The following is a 20,640-nucleotide window of genomic DNA, read 5'->3' as shown; positions in this document are numbered from 1 at the left end:
GTGTATGGCAGAAAGAAGAGGCCTGGCTTTAAACTTCAGATGGATCAGGGCTCAGTATCCACAAACTGTTGGTGCTGGGCAAATCGCTCTCAGCTTGAGCCTGGTTTGCTGCCTGTGACACAGGGATAAAGACAGCACGACTTTCTCCAGCGCATCCTTGGATAAACCTCCCCTACCTTCTACTACACCAGAAACTTTAGCGAATTTCGGTACCTTTACTTTGTGAGGAGTCTACCACGTAGGGCTGGACAGTCCAGTCACAGGGCGGCTGACAGGACCTCGGATGTCCAGGCACCCCGGAGGCCCTGGGATGCTGCTATGAAGAAGACAACCAAAGTGCTGCCTTCATGAAGCAGAGTGCTGGAGATTTCACTGGTGTTGACTGCAGGGGGTCTGAGAAAAGGGAGGAAGAAAGATGTGAGCACAGATCTCCTTGGATCTGGAGCCTGGTGGATGTGGGAGAAACACAGGATCCAAAGACAGTTCCCCCCCAAAGAGAGTTCTGAGCCCCTGGGATTTGTAGGTGGACCATTAGGCAAAACGGAACCCAGAAGACCATGCCATTGAGGGAGTCACAGGGACCTTCCCTTGATCCTTACAGAACATATCCTGTTATGGCGGGTTAAAGGGTGAGAGGTTGGGAGCCACTGGAAGCTGGAATTCCCCGAGAAGGAAAGAATCTTCCACTTCTTACCACAGCAGAAAGAAAAGGCCAGAATCTGGCAGCTGAGGACTGCATCTGAACTGTTGCTCCCTGTGCGACTTCAACATGTTGCTTTGGCCCGCTGGGCCACAGTTTAGGGAATGCTGGGTGATGTCACTCTAGCCCTGGGCTGTCTGTTTTGAGGATTACTTGTGGCATTTCCCGTGTGCAAGCTTTAAGATGGCAGCCAAGAGAACTTTTCACTCTGGCTCTTGGGATCTACCACACACACACACACACACACACACACACACACACACACACATACATACACACACACACACACACACGAGTGTCCTTTCCTCCCGTGGGAGAACCAGCCTGGAAGCACTTTCCCTTCGCTTCTCCTAAGTCTGGCCCCATATTTTCACCTGGCTGATGACAGCCCAGTCCCGGGTGTGCTGACCACTTTCCACATGTGTTATCTGACTTCTTGCCAGGTGGCCAAGTCAGCAGCTCTTTTCAAACAGCTGCCTCTCTTCTCAGCTTCCTAAAAACAGAAAGCTGACCTGACCCAGAAATGCAGCATGAGCCCAAGGGGGAAATGAGGCACACAGCAGTACAAGAGGAGGACCACAGGGCAAGGTCTGAGCGACATCATTCCATCCCATCCTGGTTATTGCCATGGGGTTCCAAACTTCCCTGACTGTGCAGCCCAGGGAAGGTGGCTTCCCCTTTCTGAACCATGAGAACTCAATGGGGTCATGGATAACACCACTTTTATACTTAGTGGTCCCTGACTCTGATTTCTAAGGGAGGACAGCAGATGAGTGAAGAGCCAAACTTCCTAGGTTCAAATCCCAGCTCTGCCATTTATTGAGCCATGAAGACACAGGCAAGTCATGTCACCTCTCTGTGCCTCAGATTCCCAATCAGTAAAGTGAGGAAAATAGAGATCCCTTGCTTACAGGATTGTGGGGAGAGTTACATGAGTCAGGACACATAAAATGGAAATGCTTGGGACAGAAGCTGGCACCTGCCAAGGTCCCAGAAATTCTAATTCTTGCTATTTCTGTTTCCTAGCTGCAAAACCTTCAATTCCTCCACTTCTGCCTCAGAGTAAGAAGGTGGGTTAGACCAGGAAGACTCAGCTCTGTGCTCCCTGCTCTGGCTTTGCTTCCTTCCTGCAGGAAGAGGGTTCTTTTGGAAGTTTGGGGATGGAGTTGTAGAAGGAGGCTGGGCGAGATGGAAGGCATTTCAGAACATGCCCTCCAGGATTCTGACCCATAAACCAAGCCAGGTCAAGCATATGCACATAAACATACACTCGCCACAGCACTCACCCAAAAATGCACACACACAAAGGACCACGCCACCCCCACCCCACCCCGCTCTCTCAGGAACCTCACCCCAGCCCCAGCAGGGTCCCAGGCAGGGCCTGATTCTGGCTTCAAACTCAGCCAGTCCCACCCAGCTGTAATTACAGAGAGAGCTGAGGCTTCTGTGCCCAGCTGTGACGTCAGCCTGAAGCTTCTAGCTTGATTAGCTCATTCTGCATCAGTCCGTGGCCTAGTCACCCAGGTCATGTGATGCGAGATGTGGCAGGGGAGGTGGGGGAGAGCTCTCCATTGGAGAAAAGGCTGGAGGTCTCGGTAAGCCATCTGTGTATAGATCTGGGATACAGAACAACCCAAAATCTGACCCAGGTTCTACCACCCTATACCTGTGTGCAAGGCCAAGACCCTGCACCTGTTCCCTCCCCACCTACAAAATCAGTGTGGTGATAACAATTTTGAGAATTTAATGCAATCCCTATGATGACTCATGGCAGTAGCAGAGACCTGGGAGAGGCCATAGGGGATAATAATGACTATTGCCTGTAATTTTTTTTTTTTTACCAAACTGCCTCATACAGCACAGCTTGATATCAAAATGATTTCTTAACCCATGACTCACTGAATTCCTCAAACCCCCATCCCACCCCACCCTGCGTAGAAGGCAGAGCCAAGACCCCAAGGCCCTAGGAACCCATGGGCCCTTGAGGCAAAAGGGAGATTTGTAAATTCATTTTTTTCCAAAGCATGAAGGAAAAGAGAAATCTAGAAAATGGGTCCTTTCTGGGTTTTGGGTTTCAGAACTGATGCCCTGCCTGGGTACAGCACATCTGGGTAAGTATCATTGTTAGTGGTCAAAATAAGCCAGGCATTGTGGCACACATCTGCAATCCCAGCTCTTGGGAGGCTGAGGCAAGAGGAAGGAGGGTTCCAGGCCAGCCTGGGCTACATAGCAAGACCCATCTTTAAAACCAAACAGCCATGAAAGCTAGTCATAAAAACAAAAAGCAGGAATGCTGTTCTCATGCCATTCCACAGGTGGGAAACCGCTCACAGATGCCGCCTGGGATTAATGTCACAGTGATGAAACTCTTTGCTTAACCAGGCTCTTAAGCTTTTCCTCCCGGAGGCCCCTCTGCATTTTCTTGGGACATTCAAGTTTTAACAAGAACAAGTCAGTTTGGCAACAACCCCCTCACCTGGATACCTGATGGCCCTCCATATCTGATCAGGTGCTGGTCCTCCAGCCCCACCCCTACCCACATGCAATGTGTGCTCACCCTGGTCTATCCTGAGCATAAATCCTGTTAGGTTCGTTTAGCCAAAATGTCCTCTGACTTTCCTGTTGGTTATTTTGCATCCATTGACCTCCCCCAACCTCACCCGTTGGTTATAAATTCCCACTTGCCTATGCTGTGCTGAAAGTTAAACTCAATCTTTCTCCCACACTGCAAAATCCCAGTGGTTGCTATATCTGCCACCACTGTGCCCCAAAGAGTCCCCAAGTGTCATTTGAATGTTATACTTTTTTTGTTTATCATTCTCAAAGAATACTAAGACTCTTAAGACGTTTAGCCAGATTGTAAGTAGGGATTCCAACCTAGGGCCACTGGGCTCCTGTCTCTGTCTCTCCTCTCCTACAGGTCCCCAGGGGGAGTCAGGATGCCACAGGCTCTGGGAAGGTATTTCCAGAGGGTGACCTGAGCCCTGAGCCAGGCAAAGATTATTAATATCCCGGCCTCAGTGCCCTGCTTGGGGAGGCAGCAGGAGGGCGGAGCCGGCTGAGGCTGGGGGAGGAGAGAATCCAGAGAGGCCGGCTGGACTTCAATGGCCACGGCCACGCCCAGCCCTTCCCTGTCCCCAGAGCCCAGCTGTCCCTCCTCAGCAGATTCTCTGGGGCTGGTTCATCACCTTTGAATACTCCAGTGACAGGAGGCGCTTGCAAAACCCGCCTCCAGCCCCCAGCAGCACATAAATAGAAGGCCAGCCCAGAAGAAGCCAGGAGAAGTTTCTAGGCGCGCGTCCCCGAGGTTTATTAAGCTCCTAGCTCCAGTCTCCACCTCAGCATTTCTGGCTGGGAGCCTGAACAGCCTGGGAGGACGGTGACTTGCTGATCTCTGGTGAGGCAGTGCAGACAGGAGCCCTCTGATTCTGGCTGGGGGTCACCTTGAGGGCTGGGTCCCCAGCCTGGTGTGCACCAGTGGATGGTTCTCACAGAAGATCAGTGTTTTCTGAAACTGAAGAATAAGCCCTGAAAGCCATCTTCTCCCACCCCCATCACCTTGCTGTGTGACCTTGGGCAGGTGGCTCCCTCTCTCTGAGCCTCCATTTCCCCTCTGAGCTCAGCAGTCACCATGGCTGATGGTCAGATGCCTTTTTCCTGCCACTACCCAAGCCGCCTGAGAAGGGACCCCTTCCGGGACTCGCCCCTCTCCTCCCGCCTGCTGGACGATGGTTTTGGCATGGACCCCTTCCCCGACGACTTGACGGCCTCTTGGCCTGACTGGGCTTTGCCTCGGCTCTCCTCTGCCTGGCCAGGGCCCCTGAGGTCCGGCATGGTGCCCAGGGGGCCCACTGCTACAGCCAGGTTTGGGGTACCTGCCGAGGGCAGGAGCCCTCCACCCTTCTCTGGAGAGCCATGGAAAGTGTGTGTCAACGTGCACAGCTTCAAGCCTGAGGAACTGACAGTGAAGACCAAGGATGGATATGTGGAGGTGTCCGGTGAGTGGTGAGGGGCCAGCAGGAGTGAGCACAGGTGGGGTGGGGGAAGAATAGGCCTCAGCCCAGACAAAGCTCCCTTAGAGGGGACATTGTGACATGCAGCATGGCACAAGGTGACTTCAGGGCTCAGGAATGCAGCATACAAAATTATCTTTCTGGAAAGAAAACCTTACCTCTCCCAGCCCCCAGAGGAGTCTTAACCTGGTGTTGGAGCCTGGGGTGCTGTGTTCTTCCAAGATCAGGCAGGAAGACAGAAACAGGGAGAATTTCCTATGCAGAATGGGTTAAACCTGTAGAAGGCTTCAAACGGCAAAGAAGAAATGGGGTTTATTACACTCCAGTATCTCAACACAGGGTCTAGAAGGGCAGCATTAATACCGAATAATGTAAATACAGTGTGGATTTCAAGCAAGTGAGTTTCTCTCAGCCCAGATAAGGAAACAGGTAACCTTGAGCAAGTACTATCTATCTGCTAGTTCTATCTACTGAGTGCTGTACTGGTTACACCTCAGTTAGTACAACCAGAGGCCCTGGGGTCCTGTTTATCTCTTCTTTGTGCATGTAAGGAAACTGAGGCACAGAAAGGTTCAAATAACTTATTCAAGGCCATCAAGAGTTCAGACCCAAGCTGTCTGGAAACCTAGAGACCTGAAGAGAACTGGTGATTTTTTGTTTTGTTTTGTTTTGTTTTGAGCCAAGGTTCTGAGCTAAAATTCTTTTCTTCAAAATTCTTTTTCTTCTCCAAAATAATCCACTACTCTGGCCCCAAGTAGCAAGGGTCTCTTGTCCCATTTTGCAGTCCAAGAGGCTGAAGTCCAGGCAGGGCTTGTCCGAGGTTGTGCAGTGAGTCAGCAGGAGGACATGAACAGAGTCTAGATCTGGCCACCAGGCTAGGCCCGGAGCTTAGGCCTGGGAGAGGGAATACACTGGCAAAGAGGACAGAGGAGACAGGAAGCCCAGCCCCTGTGAGCCTGCAGCAGAAAAGCTTTCCTTCCCTTCCCTCCCAATTAACACTGCATTAAAACGAGTGAGTTCCTGGCAGAGGACTGTCAGCCAGAAAATCAATAAAAGCCAGGGCCAGACAAGCCCCAGCAGCGTTCAGGGGGCGTTTCAAAGCTGCTTGTGGCAGAATTATAAACATCAGAGGCCCAGCATCTGCGGGTGTGGTGGGCCTGGAGACACACAGGGACCATGTGCTGAGAGGGGGGGGTCAGCCAGGGCTCTCAGAGTTGGCTGGGGAGCCAGGCACCAGTTCCAAAGAAACCAGCTCCACTACTAACTAACTGCAGGATGTACCAATTACTCAACTTCTTTGTGTTTCCTTATCTGCAAAGTGGAGTTCAAACAGCTTCCATCAGGAGGACCTTGGCAGTAAACATGGTGACGCATGAAGTGTGTTCGTACGCAGTGCTGGGAACACGAGGAGTCAGTGTTGTTACCTTTGTAATGAGTGCTGTGAGCTCCGTGGTGTGGGGCACAGGATGATAGCTGCTCTTGGAGGCTCAGGTTTGAATCCCAGCACTGCTGTTCACGAACTGGATGGATAGAGATGAGAAAGTCTTTTCACCACTCTGAGCCTCAGTTTCCCCATCTGTAGAATGGGAGTTGTGATTAACCTGTTCTGTAAGGCCATAGGGAAGATTTAATATAGCCGGCAATATATAACATAAACAGAAAGTCCATAGAGTCAGTCTATAAAGCTAATAGTGGTAATTATCTCCACTCCCCTGTCCTGGTTTTTAATTACAACTGCTTAATCCCAAGGCTTAAGGATTTCCCACATCCTGTGGCCCCCATCCTCAACCCCCAGGAGACCCTCTGTCCAGCTTGGAGGACTTTTCTCCATCTTCCTCTGAAGGTGTGTTTTTTTGAGTCTTTTTTTCTTTTTTAATTTATTGTACTGGGGGTACATTGTGACATTTACAAATTTATAAAAGTTCTTAACAATATATCATAGTTGAATTCAGGGCCTGGAGTATGGCTCAAGTGGTAGAGCACCTGCCTAGCAAGCCTGAGTCCCTGAGTTCAAACCCCAGTACGTCCAAAAAAAAAAGGAAGATAGTTGAATTCATCATTCTTTAACCCCCTTCCCTCCCATCCCTGGAAGAGTTTCAACAGGTCTCATTTTTCCATTTTCATACATAAGTACGCAATATTTCTCTCTCCTCCACCCTTTCCTTATGTCCTCCTTCCTCCCACAGGTGCCAACCCCAGAAAGGACCTGTTTTCCCTCTTGTTCTATTTTTGAAAAAAAAAAAAAAGGTTGTTTATTTAAGATAGCTATACAGAGAGTTTCCTTGTGACATTTCTATGTGTATATGTATTATAACCCGAATTGGTTCATCCCCTCCATGTTTCTCCTTTCTACCTTAGTCCCCTTCTTATGGGGATTTCAACAGGTTTGAAGTCTATTGTACAGGAAGTACGTCAACCGTTGTCACCTGCTGGCGCTTTTGTTGTTGCTGTGGTTACAGCGCTGGGGATGGAACCCAGGGCCTCTCCCCTGCTGAGCATGAGCCACCCAGCCTTGAAGGGGCCTCTCGACTGGTGGGGTCGGACAGCCTCAGGCTGGTACCCGTGGAACCTCAATTTCTACTACAGTTAAAATAAGACAAAGATGTGAAATTGGTGGCCTCCGCTAGACAGCACCCAAATGCCCCTAGAGCTCATCCAAGCGCTTTCATTCATAAAAGAAGCATAGAAAGGAGCTGGATGTAAAAGCTGCTTCCAAGGGAAGTCAGAGGACAGGTCCCACGCCTCGCCTGTAATGACCAACCTGTTCTTCCACAAGTCCTTCATGCCCGGCCTGTGCCAAATGCCCACCTGTGCTGGCATACGAGCATATTCTAGGAGTGTGTGTAGGTTTCTAATGCCACCTCCACCTATTTTACAGATAAGGAAACCCAGGCCAGAGAAATTTAATTCACCTGTGCCTACCTGCTTTTCTCTGGCAGTAGATGAGATTCAAAGCCAGGCCTGTTTGGATGGTTCAGAGTTAGGATGGCTGGATGTCTACTTGAGACTGTGTGACCTTGGTCAAATCCTAGCACCCCTAGGGCCTCAGTGATGACCCAGGTCAGTACTTGATCAATGACATGCTTCAAGGTATTATTAGGAATTTGAAAAATAGGAGAAGTACACAGTTTTAGAAGATGCCAGATGGAGCAAAATCGTGTGCAGATCTCCTTGCTGCAGGACTTATCAGAGCCTTTGATCTGCTAATGTAGTTTATGAACACCCGAGAGGTAGCTCTATCTTATCTAACTACATACACGTCTTGTTCCAAGGAAATGTTTGGAAAATGCTGGATTCAATGATTTCCATCATGCCTCACATTCTCCCATTCCTACCCTACAGCCACCAGCCAAGAAATGTTCCCTTCATGGGCCACTGGGCCAGGCCCTGGCTAAGAATGGAACTGGAAAACCCCAAGTCCTTGTTCCTGCCCCTTCTTAATCCTAGGGCCTCTGCTCTCCCTGGAAACAGCACCTTCTTTCTTTAGCAGGGCCAGTCACGTGGCCCATGGTGCTAACGAAGACAGTCACAGCTGCAGAGCTCTCTGCTGTCCTGGGAGCTTCCTCTGAGTCTCCCTGTGTAAATCCTAATCACTAGCCTTTTTCCTTCAAGTTTTCACTACATAGATCCCATAGGACATTTCCTTCTTCTCCTATTGGTGCATATCAAATTGCATATTAATTGGTAGCTCATGTCTGACTGAAGTTCAAAGTCTGAACCTCGAGTTTTGTCCTCAAGGACAAAAAGTTAGTGAGACTCCATCTCAATCAATAACTTGGGTGTGATGGTGCATACCTGTCACCCCAGTTGCACGGGAGGCCAGAGGATCATGGTGTGAAGCCAGCCCCAGGCAAAAGCAAGAGATACTACCTAAAGAGTAACTAAGGCAGGAGAAGGCTGGTGGGGTGGCCCCAGTGGTAGAGGGCCTGTCTGGCAAGCTCAAGGCCCTGAGTTCAAACCCCAGTACTGCAACCTTTCTTGCTTACAAAAATAAACGTTCCGGTGGCAGAAAACGTACACTGGAAATCAACAGAAGAAGTGAAGGATCATTCGTAATCCATAAGCTTGGCAAAAAAATAACTCGAAATTTGTAAATGATATGCAAATGAATCTTCTGGATGGTCTGCCCTTTTTTGACCTAGATAATCTCCCTCTGTAACTCCTTCCCCATTTTCAGAGCTTGGACAGGGACTGTAGGGTGGCCTTTCCCTAAACATCAAAGGGAACCAGAGGCATTCATCCTCAGAGGATGAATTTACTACTTACAGAGTGACTGACTGTGTGACCCATCCTCCTAAGGTGGCTCAGTAAGGTTAGGGAAGAGTAACTAACCCGTTAGGGAAGAGTGACCCGAGACTCAGAGAAGGGCAGAGAGGAGGTGTTGAAGGAAATGTCAGAGTAGGAATTTGTATCCAGCCCCTGGGGTTCTGGGACCTGTTCTGTTTCTGAATTTTTGCTCTATCACTTCCAAGCTGTGTGAGCTTGGGCAGGTCACTTACCCTCTCTGAACTTCCCCATCCACAAAATGGTAATTTAAAAAGTACCTGCTTTCTAAGATTCTTGTGAAAACTAAAGGAGTTGATTGATATAGATAAGGTAAAAGGAGTGGCTGACACCAAGCCGACACAATTCAGAAACTCCCAGACTCCTAAATCAGGATTGTGTCCTCCCCCAAACCCACCATGAACTGAAAACACAGCAAACCAAAATTGCATTTAACACTCCTCACCTGACCTACTGAACTTCATAAGGGGAGTCCAGCCTTCCGCAAACATGCTTAGAATATCACACTGGCAAACCATCCCACACAAAGCCTGGTGTATAACAGGGTGCTGAATGTCTCGGGTGAGGTACTTGGCACTGTTACTGAAAGAGTAAAGATAAAAACACGCCTAATACAATCAGTGTAAGTCAAGGATATCTGCATAAATTCTCTACCATTACTGCTTCATCATCACCATCTGTTATTAGTCGGGCACCAGGCTGAGATGCTGAGTCAGAGGCCCTGGCCTGTCCCCAGGGCGAGGAGGCCTCCAAGGCCCAGGCCTTGGGGAAGGGGACCAGGGAACAGACAGTTCCCTTCTAGCCACAGGCCCGTGCTAGAACCAGGCAGTTAGTGTCACGGACTTGCCATCTCAGAATAACCCCTTGGAGTAGCAGCATATTCACAGGATAGCATGTTCTGGTCGTCAGAAACTCTGGTTTCAAAATGAATTCCTATCAAAACAGCCTTTCCTCCCTGCTAGAGGGACATTGCCCTTCTCCCAGCTGCAGTGGGAGAAGAAATTGTACAGGTTTGCCTGTGTCCATCAAGCCTCAGAAATTCTGAAGTTTAGGCTTAATCCTCCTGAAGTCATTGAGCCTGGAAGGAAAGTCTACCTTCGAGAGTGTGTGGTACAGTGAGGTCCCCAAAGTAGGGGACACTTTGTGCATTCTGGCATATTCCTACTGTGGAATATGGTGCAGCTATTAAAATCATGTTGTCAAAAAATATTTGGTCATGTTATCCAAGAAATGACCTTGAAAATGACCTTGGTTCTGGCTATGGCAGAATTCAAGCAAGATGCAAAGATTCAGTAAAAGTAACAGTAAAGTTTATTAAGAAAGGAATATACTTTCAACAGACTGAAAGAGGGTTGTCTCTAGAGTGAGAACAACCAGGTCAAGGGGGAAGGAAAGAAAGAGAGAGAGACATTTACTCTTTGTTCCCCACACAGGAAATGGGAGCAAAACCTCAAAATGGCGGTCCCCATCTCTTAGTCTTCTAGCGGAGAGCTGGGGGAATACCTGAGGTCAAAGATAATGGGTCTGGATGGCTGAGATGGCTGTTAAAGCAGGGAGGGGTTATTTTGGTCCCTCGGGTGATTTCTTGAGTTTGGGTCATTGTCTTGTCAAGAGAGACATGAGTAATCTGCTAGTTCCTACTCTAATTGAAATTTTCTGTTTTGAAATTCCTACCCTTTGCTCTGTCTAGCTCTTTGGTCTGGGTCTTTGTTTTGTTAAGTTCACTTGTGAAAACCTCCCTGGGCCAGACATGGTTGTTTAGGATTGCTCTTGGGTAAAGAGTGAATTAAGCTTTAGGGTCATGGCTAACTTTAGAGCATCCTGTGACAGCCCCAGGTTCTGGCTACCTGATCTTAAATAGACATTAGTGGGGTTGGGAAGTTGAATTACACTGATTTCTTCCTGTCTTCCTCTTGAGGCCATCACTTATGTCTAACTGCTACCTATCAGTCACAATCACAATATTAGCAAGAGAGAAAAACAAGTTTCAAGCATAATGCAGAGATATGTGATATCCTAGATAACATGCTTGCTCCTCTTTCTTTAATCAGAGTCTCACTATATAACCTAGGATAGCCTTGAACTTTCTATCCTGCCTCCTGAGTGCTGGGATTTTAGTTCATTTATGCGTTTCTAAGAAACATAAAAAGGAAAATTTGAAAGATATAAAAAAATGTTATTTATAGCTTTCTCTGGGTAATGGGACTATGAGTGATTTTGATTTTTGTAAATGTGTTTTCTAACATACATATGCATTATCTTGTAATCAGAAAAAAGTTATCAAAGGAATAACTAATAATAAAAAGTCACTGCTAATGTAATCACATATAAATTGTCAGTCTGAAAAAAATTAAAATACTTGATAACCACAAGATTTTGTACAGCCTGGATCCAGAAGGGTCTCTTGAGGGGCCTGGGTTCTAGAACATGGCCCCCAGGATGGAGGAAGGACTGAAAAGTGATACAGGCTGAATAGCCCTGCCAAGCACATACCCTGTTTGTTTAAAGAGAAACACAAGCACCCTCTTAAAAAAAAAAAAGGAGTATCAGAATTTGCTATATAAACTGCAAGATAAAAGCCAGCAGTTTGGACCCAAGCCGTTCTGTAATTTCATCTTTTTCCTCCCTGTGTGGGGGAAGGGGACCCTGCTGGCCCCGTGGGAGGTGGGGCTGGCAGAAGTTCACACCATGGTTCTGAGGTCCCTCCCTAAGGAGAGCTCCCTTCTTTGGCTGGGCTTGCTCAGCAGGTTAAAGTATAATTTTCACTTCTACGGAGAATGTGGCTCCAAGAGCTATTTATTAGCAGGAATCTCAGACAGGAATCTGAGAGCTAACGGGCTTTAGGCCTCAGAAGTTGGCCCTGATTCAGAGAGACAGTTGATTTAAACCCAGAGCAGCCATGCACCTGCTGGGTGACCTTGGGCCCATGATGAGGCAGGCCTCCGTTTCCACTTCTGTAGCAAGCGGAGAAAGAACCCATCCTCAGAGTCAGGATTAGGTGGAAGCTGTAGGAGACAGAATAAATACATATGATCTAGTTCCTGTGATTTCCTAAGACTAATATTTAATTGTCAACAAACCCCAGTCAAAGCCTGTTTTCCAGTCCATCATCCGAATTCATCCTCACAGCCAGGCGCGGAAGTGGGTTAAGGTAGACCCCGGAGTCTAGACCACCCCTAAGCCTCACAGAGAGGCAAGGGAAGAACACCTGAGTCCTAAATGACACAGGATGTGACATTCCTCTTTCTTCCAGGCAAACACGAAGAGAAACAACAGGAAGGTGGCATTGTTTCCAAGAACTTCACAAAGAAAATCCAGTAAGCAACCTCACAGGGTGGATCTTAGGGTGGGGGAGGGACTGGGAGTCTGGAGCCTAAATCTGGGATTTCTTCCTCTTGGGTATCGATCTTGTGAGACACTCCCCGGAGTGGGGACTTGAACTCACACCTAAACGTTAGAAAGTGTCCTAACAAATCTGCAGTAGTGTCTCAGTGTCTGTAAGGTGGGGGTTAAGCCCATTTTACAAATGGACAATCAGAGAGTAAGAGGCAAACCAACTCACCCACCTTACACTGAGAGTTTAATGCAATCACCCACCCAAGTGGCATGGCTGAGGGTGGACACCCATTGCTATCAAGAAAGGCCCTCCCTCAATGCCCCAATAGACCAGTAAGATCTTTGGAAGGTTCTAGAGGGCAGTAGAATTTACATTCTCTCTGCAGTATCCTTAAACACAAGTATGGCCACCCAGGGCTGAGACACTGGGTCTGCCAGGGAAGAGCTGAGGCTGGGGGATCCATGAGAACAGCAAGCAGAAAACCAGGGTGGACTACATTGGGCCCCTAACTAGTCATTGCTGTAGGGAGAAGAGGCTCCTAGGGGTGCCCTGATGGCAGCATCGGAGGAGCAATGGCTAGGTGTCTCTAACCAACATTACTTGCTATGTGCTTTTCTGGCCCAAAAGCCTTTTCCCAGCCACCATCTCATTAGCATCTGCAGTAAACATGTGAGTCACAGAGAAGAGACATGGCAAATCCTCTCTGTGTTAGGAGGAAACTAAGCCTCTGTAGGCAAAAGGACAGACCCAGGGTCTTAACAGAAAGAACTTAGCATGGCCCTGACAGACTAGTGACCTCCAAGTTCTACACTCAGACCTTGAACAAGGGATACTGACCAGCCTTGCAAAGGTACATGGCAGGTCCTCACAGTGGTCCTTAGAGTGGTGGTTTGTTACTTTTCCTCTTATTTTTAAATCTGAGCTCCACACTAGCCCTGGCAGAGCTGTCTTGTGGCAGAGAGATTGTACCAACTGAATTCTGAGGCTTCTCTTGGCTTTGGGATTTTACATTCCTGTCTTTCCCCTCATCATGCCCATTCCTGACCCTCCCAGAGCCTCCACAGTTCTTGGAAGCCCATGAACAATTCCTGATAAGGTAAACGCCAAACTGTTTTGTTAGCTGGCCTGCCATATGTCATCCTCACCCCTCCCTGGTCCAGCCACCAGATCAAACAGCTCTGAGGGGAATGGAAAGAAAAAGAGAGAGGGAAGGCACTGATGCTTCCTTTCAGAGACCCAGACAAGCACTCAAGCTGGAATCACACACAGGGCAGAGTCACGACAAGGGCTGAGAAGGAAGAAATTGGCAAATGAATCATCTTACAATAATGGCTGTGTTTGGTGAATTTCCCCAGCTCTGAAGCCATAAGGGAAACAGCTCCCTGGGAATTCTGTGACCAGATAGAAATGTCTGAAGTTGCTCAAGTCAGAGCTGTTATTCAGCTGGTGGTGAGCTGGTTGTTAAAATATTGACTGGGTCCACCTCATGTCCATCCAGAGCCAACCCTGGCCATCCTCACTCTGACTCCAGGACCCTCTAAACTTCCCCACACTCCCAAGTAAAGAGTTCCCCAGGGTCCCCCTCCGTCACTGTGGCATATATCCATTCCTTCTGCATGGTCAGCACCCAGCTGAACCAGTTATTTAATACTTTGATTCTCAGTCCTGGTTCCATGATGAAGTTAGTGGAACCACTTGGCTAGCTGCTCTAAGCTTGTGTCCTCACGCTCCCTCATGGATGGGGTCATGATGAAGAGTGGGAGGATATGGATAAAGCATTTAGCACTGGGTACAGATTCTGTATTCTTAATTAATATTAAGACTCCACTGGGCTAAGATGGATTGCACAACTCCTGGGACCTCCTGACTCTGCCCAGATTGGACACATTAAGGAGTTGGGCTGGAGATGAGAAACGATCCTGGGCAAGTCTTAGGGGGCCTTGTTGCCTCTTCCAGGAAAAACTCCAGTCATTAGAGGACAAAGAGTTTCTTCAGCCAGGCTGGGATCCTTGGAGATTTCCACCCAGGCAGAATGCTGCAGATGTTTGCATTAGGCTCTTGGATGAGGAAGAGAACTGTTTTGGAATCTGCCTATCAAGTTGAGGGTTGTAGCTGGGCTCTTTTCTACCCAACTTGGAGGAGAGGACAGAAAGCAGGGGATACAGAAAACCATCAAAGGAGGATGCTGAGAGTCAAAGAAGACAGTGTCTCCTTGTTCCACATCTTCCTGGGTATCCACTCTGGCCTTTACCTCCCAACAGTCATGTGAAGAGATTCACAGGGTTAATTTCATTTCATCATTAAAAGACTCCTTTTGAGTAAGATTAGTAAACTCATCTTGCGGATGAAGAACTGAAGCTCAAAGGGGTGGTGTGACTCCACAGAGGTCACACAGCAAATAAACAGTAGACCTGGAATATTATCAAGCCTTAAAAATGGCACAGAAAGGGAAATACCACAGTATCTCACTTTTATGTGGAATCTAAAATCGTAGACTCACAGAGGGAGGAGCAAGACAGTGGTCGCCAGGGGCTGGGGGTGAAAGGGAACCCGGCAACATGGGTCAAAGAGCACAGGGTCTCTGTTGAGCTGGAGGACTATCTCTGGACACCATGTACAGCATGGTGACCAGAGTTAGCAATATTGTATTGTAGATTTGAAATTTGAGGAGAGACTACCTCTTAAATTTAATCTCAACAGACACATAAAATGATCACCACTTCAAGGTTACACATATGGTAATTAACTTGATTTCACAATGTATGCATACATCAAAGCATCAAGTTTAGATAGATGGATGGATGCATAGATAGATGATAGATGGGTGGATGGATAGATATAAATAGATGGATGGATGGAGAGATAGACAGACAGATAGATATAGAAAATGACAATAGTATCTCCATAAATCTATCTAAAAAAATAGCAGACATGGAATTGAAACTCATCTCTAGGCATTCACACCTTTGAGCATAGGTCTCTCTATATTCAGAGCCCATAACCTTTCAACCTGGCTAAGGCAAACCAAGTAACAGTCATTTTCAATACACTCATTACATACCATCTTCACAGCTTCTGCTTACATTCCTATATCATTATTTGCTTAAGATTTTTCTTCTCTAGATCGACTCACTTTTGGAAAAGTTAAAAGTGTCATCACTAAAATGTTAGTGAAGAAGGCGTTCATGAAATAACTCCAGTGAAAGCAAAATGTGGTCAAATACCACATTTGATAACCTTTCCTGCCTAAGGGTCCAAACTTTGAATCAGCCAGCTAGCTAGTTGTCCCAGAGAAAGTCCCAGGGGATGGAGGCTAGAGGTGTTAGAGGCCTATTAACACTCAGGAAGGACCTTTTAGATGCAAATGAAGAGTTAAGAGAGAATAGAAGCCAGGTGAAGGTGACTCACTCATGTAATCCTAGCTACTCAGGAGGCAGAGATGTGGAGGATCACAGTTCTAAGCCAGCCTGGGAAAATAGAGACCCTATCTCAAACAAAAACAAAAACAAAAAAACCATCACTGCTGGAGTGACTCAAGGTGTAAGGCCCTGAGTTCAAACCCAGTACTGCACAAGAAAAAGTGAATAGGAAAGGAATAATTTTCTCACCATGTGTGTTCACCATGTGAACACACAGGTCACCTAGTGGAAGACTGGCAGCCTCAGTTTCTCCATGTGTGACAAGGGAGCATTGTCCTGGACAACTAAGGAGTTCTTTGGGGCTCTGATATTCTGTGGTTCAGTAACACTCAATTGGTGTTAAAATAGCTACAGCTGTCAAGATGTCACCATGCAGGGTTAATGGCTACCAGTCATTTTACACGACCATAGAGACATACTGTTATTATTCCCATTCTCTTATTAGATAGATGCAGAGAGGCCCGCTCACCAGCCCAACTTCTGACAGTTAGAGAGAGTCAGAATTTGGGCTCTGGTCTGCCTGCCTGCAAAGCCCAGACTGTCACATGGTGCCAGGTGTCCACTGGGCTGGCGTATGAGTGGTTAAACAGCCCCTCCTCAGCAGTGGGAGGGAGGCCCTCACTTTCAGCCTTGTCTCCTTTCCAAAGCTGGGCTTGGCAATTTCCCAGCTTTCTGCCCTCTTCCCTCCTCCCCAGCAATCCTGTTGATCTCTGTGGCTCCAATTTGGCAAGGTGTCCCTGGGTGGATGTGGTTCACGGAGCTCCAGGCTACTGTGCACAGCACACCACTCCCCGGCCCCTCCAGGAAGGGTCTTGTCAGTGATCAGGAATGGGCTCAAGTCATGTCTTGACCCCTGGGTTTGCAGCTGGCAGAGCCAGCCTGGTGCAATGGTCTATGGTGACTCAGCCTCTGGGTGCTCTCCATGGTCCTATGGTTGGAACCCAAGATTTCAATTCTGATTCCCATCTGCTGTGTCACACCAGCTGTGTGACCTTGGGCAAATCAGTTCACAGCTATAAATTGGGAATGATAATAGAACTATTTGGCTGCATTATTGTTAACGGGTAAATGAGATGATTCAGGCAGAGAACTTGGTACATAATAATTGCTCAGAAGGTCAGTTTTCTTTTCTTTTTTTTTTTTTATTAGTAATGACATCCCAATAGAACCATTAACATGTCCTCACAATTTCAGATTTGTTGATGAAACCATATGCAGGTAGCTTCATTTAATCTAAATGACACACACACACATTTTAAAAGATCCTTATCAGAACTGTAACCGGATGTGGGCTTAGAAGTCCCATCTTTGATGCCTTCTCACTCGCTGAGCTTGTCATTTGATTTCTCTCAGTCGCTATCTATTTGTCTGTGAAATGGGCACATGAACTCCTAGTCACCCTACTAGACTCTTAAAAAGCTCCAACCAGATGATAACTCTAACTGAGTTTGAGGAGCAAAACAGTAACGACCTCTTGACAGATTATGTAAGGTGTGACCCAAATCAAGTCTCATTCTTAGCATCCTAGAGCCTTCTGCCACCTGAAGTGACCCACGTAGCGAGGCGTCCTCCATCAGCACACAGCTAGGGAAAACGCATCGCCCACTGGAACCCCTTCCTTGAGCTCCGTACAGGGATGGACAGTAGTGGCTGCCGTTAACAATCTTTATTGGTATAAATTAATTGTCCAGCGGGATTTCATTGTGATATTTACATACATGGGTATACTGTACGGTGATCAAGTTCACCATTCTACATTACTCTTTCTTAATTCCCCTTTCTCCTCCTTGCCTTTTAACAGTTTTTAGTGGGTTTCATTAGGCTATTTCAATCATATTCAACCCCATCACCCTCTCTCCCTACTGCTGGTTCCACCTTAAGCGGTCCTAAACCATGTCATATTATTATTATTAATTATTATTGCTAAATTAGTCTATCTAGGCTCCACATATGAGAGAAAAACATGTGGCATTTGTCTTTCTGAGCTTGGCTTAATTCACTCAACATAGTAATTTCCAGTTCCATCCATTTTCCTCCAAATGACATGATTTCATTCTTCTTTACGGCTGTGTAATTAATACTCTGTTGTAACACACACCACATTTTCTTTATCCATTCATTGGTTATTGGGCACCTAGGCTGGTTCCACAGCTCGGCTGTTGTGAGCAGTGCTGCTATAAACATGGATGTGCAGGTGTCTCTCCTGCCATTTCTGCACTGGGTATGCTAGTATGGCGACCTCAATCTTGGACCAAACACATGTGTCACAGTTCCATTTTAAGTAGCAGTTTACCATTTGCAAAGCACATTCAGACTCTGTCTCGTTCTAGAGCATCGAGTACTGTACAAGGTTAATATCACTGTCCCCCTTTTGCAGATGAGAAAACAGACTCAAAGTAATTGAGTGACTTTTCGAGATCACAGAGCTAGAAAGGGAAAGAACCAGAGTTCAAAGCCAGCAGTGCATGCATGCCCCAGTGTCTAAGCTTTTAGCAGACACCGGTCTTTCAAATGGATGCAAATGTTTATGTGGTATTGAAAATGATGAAGGAATGACGTCTGGCGCCTCTGTCTCTCAGGCTTCCTGCAGAGGTGGATCCCGTGACGGTGTTTGCCTCACTTTCTCCAGAGGGACTGCTGATCATCGAAGCTCCCCAGGTTCCCCCCTACTCACCGTTTGGAGAAAGCAGCTTCAACAACGAGCTTCCCCAAGACAGCCAGGAAGTCACCTGTTCCTAAGACTCCAGTCTTGGCCCATCCTTGTTCCTTCCCCAACCCCAACGCTTCTCCGATTCCAGGGTACATTAGTTTAGCTGAATTCAGATTTAGTGCAATTCAAAATGCTGGGGAAGGGGGGAAGGGGAGAATGACCACAGATTGCCTGGATCATGCCATTAGTAGATTTCTCCACAAGAGGGCGCAACTGGCAAGCCATGCTTGGTTGCCTTAGATCAAAATACTGGGAGTTTTTCTTTCCTATCTGGATGAAAAATTTGCACATTCTTTAGTTGCAAAACAAATTAGTGGGGACTTAACCATTTCATGTTGCATCTAGCCTTGCAGCGAACGCAAGGGTTGCTTTTCTCTGGGGACCTCCCCATCACTCAGATTCCTGCCCTGGGCCCACTATTCCCATGTGTGCTACATGGTTTGGTTGGCGGAGTCATTGGTTCACCCAACTATGTTTCCAAGCCCCTGACCCACAAAGGGCTACTGACAGTACTTACATCTCCATCCGGGTGTATCTACCAACCACATGCAAACAAAATGTGCCTTCTGCCCTCCTGGACTCTTCCAGCATGTGCTCGTGTTTCTCAACCTGGGACTCTCCAAGGACTCTGGGAGCCCCTCAGTTAATTCTCTGGTTAAGTCCCCATCTTTTTGTGTCCCCTATGTCCAAGTCAGGAATTTTACAGAGGGGGCTGTCTCCAGACAGCTGGAGCAGGAACCAAGCAAAGGCCAAGACAGCCTGGTAGACAGGCTAGTGGTTTTGTCTATATGGGTGGGATGTGTGTGTCATTGTTGTTTGACTTGTGCTGTTGTTTAGGGGGAAATAACAGTAAATAATTACTAGTAACAATAATAAAGGAGCTGAAGTTCTTAGCTTTTTTTGTGCTTCTTTTAATGAGAAACTAAATACAATTATCACCGAGATCTACAATATTAGTTAGAATTATCATGGCCTCAAGTTATAATGCCTAATGAATAAGTAGGTTAAACATGAATCATTATTGTCTAACTTCACAAGATGTTCAGAGGTAAGTTGTAGAGATGTTTCTTCAGTTGTTGTGCCACCAAGATCCCATCGTATTTCCATCATGTTCCTCTGCCACCTTTCACAAAGCTACATAGTCACAGTCTATCTTCATGGTTGCAATATGGCTGCAGTTGCTCCAAGCATCTCATTCTCATATGACAATGTACATGAAGAGAAGGCAAGGGTAAAGTCATCTCATCTGGCTCCTTTTATCCGTGAGCAAAATATTTTCCAGAAGCTCCCCATGGAAGACCAGGCCAAAGAGAACCAGACGGCCATGATGTACTTAGATTTATATTGATTTATCCTTTGAGGCCACCTAAGTGGAGCAAGGTTCTGTCAGGAAGAAGGAGAAGAGCACAGCAGCTGTGAGGACAATCAACAGTGCAGTGTCGGTCATGAAGTTGATGTGGCCAGGCACAGAGAGTGGTAAGGAAAAGGGGTTTGTGGTGGGTGCAGCAGAGAAGGCCAGGAGAGGAGCTGCTTTCAGCTATATTGGGACTAGGGCTTTCAAGATATCAACAGGACTCAATTCTCTCCATCTGACATGGCCCTTCAGTGTTGGCTTCACTGACATCCCCACCTCCCCTGCTCCCACGCTTAATGTCCCCTTGTCCTCTCATTAAGTCACAAGGCCGCTGCAGTTACAACATCCCCACATCCTCCCACTGTCCAGTCCTGGGGGAGAAAAGCCACACTTTCCCCATACCCTCTGCCTTACTCCTGAGAGCCATTCTTATTGGACCAGCTTGGGTCACATGACCGTTCCTGAGCTAAGCACAGATTGAGAAATCAGTGTTTTGATTGGCCAGGCCTGGGTCACATGCTCCATCCCTGGAGCCAATCCCACTTCATCCCCATGATACCCTAGCAAGTAGATAATTAAGACAGAGAGAGAAGTGGTTTTGGCAAGTCACATGGTGACAATGGCACTCAAAGCCATATGTTTGCTTTTGGAAGATTTAATGAGAAGCTACTGGGATGTTTCTCCAGGACTCCCCCAAACCACACAAAGCTGGCAGGATCAGTTTTTCCTGAGTACCTACTCTGCCCGGCTTGGTCCTGTTAGGAGCCAAGGACACAGCAAGCAGTGAGCAACAACCCCTCCCTTTAAGGGGCTCACAGCCCAG

General features: G+C 47.3%; 1 protein-coding gene and 1 long non-coding RNA gene across 2 annotated transcripts in view; one reads left to right on the top strand and one right to left on the bottom strand.

Annotated features, from left to right (window-relative positions):
- The window catches only part of LOC109686347 (uncharacterized), a 42,031-nt gene extending 41,091 nt beyond the window's left edge, over positions 1-940 (bottom strand). Inside the window, exons 1-2 of the long non-coding RNA XR_002212372.2 lie at positions 695-940; positions 214-393 (exon numbers count right to left, since the gene is read on the bottom strand). This is a non-coding gene — a long non-coding RNA (uncharacterized lncRNA). The remainder of the gene's footprint in view (positions 1-213; positions 394-694) is intronic.
- Positions 941-3,892: 2,952 nt separating this feature from the next.
- On the top strand, positions 3,893-19,356 carry Hspb8 (heat shock protein family B (small) member 8). Its single transcript, XM_074061256.1, has 3 exons — positions 3,893-4,698; positions 12,251-12,314; positions 18,333-19,356. The coding sequence occupies exons 1-3, from the start codon at positions 4,332-4,334 to the stop codon at positions 18,490-18,492; spliced, it is 591 nt and encodes a 196-aa protein (XP_073917357.1). The 5' UTR covers positions 3,893-4,331; the 3' UTR covers positions 18,493-19,356.
- Positions 19,357-20,640: the final 1,284 nt, after the last annotated feature.

Source organism: Castor canadensis, chromosome 18, assembly GCF_047511655.1.
Source record: "Castor canadensis chromosome 18, mCasCan1.hap1v2, whole genome shotgun sequence".
NCBI lineage: Eukaryota > Metazoa > Chordata > Mammalia > Rodentia > Castoridae > Castor > Castor canadensis.
The sequence above is the reverse complement of the archived record's forward strand: the minus strand, read 5'-3'. Positions and strand labels throughout refer to the sequence as shown.

Bases quoted from the DNA above. Each gene is read 5' to 3' on its own strand.
- Hspb8 (XM_074061256.1), top strand. From the start codon at position 4,332: ATGGCTGATGGTCAGATGCCTTTTTCCTGCCACTACCCAAGCCGCCTG. The intron at 4,699-12,250 runs GTGAGTGGTGAG...TCTTTCTTCCAG, and splicing joins TGGATATGTGGAGGTGTCCG to GCAAACACGAAGAGAAACAA. The intron at 12,315-18,332 runs GTAAGCAACCTC...TCTGTCTCTCAG, and splicing joins AACTTCACAAAGAAAATCCA to GCTTCCTGCAGAGGTGGATC.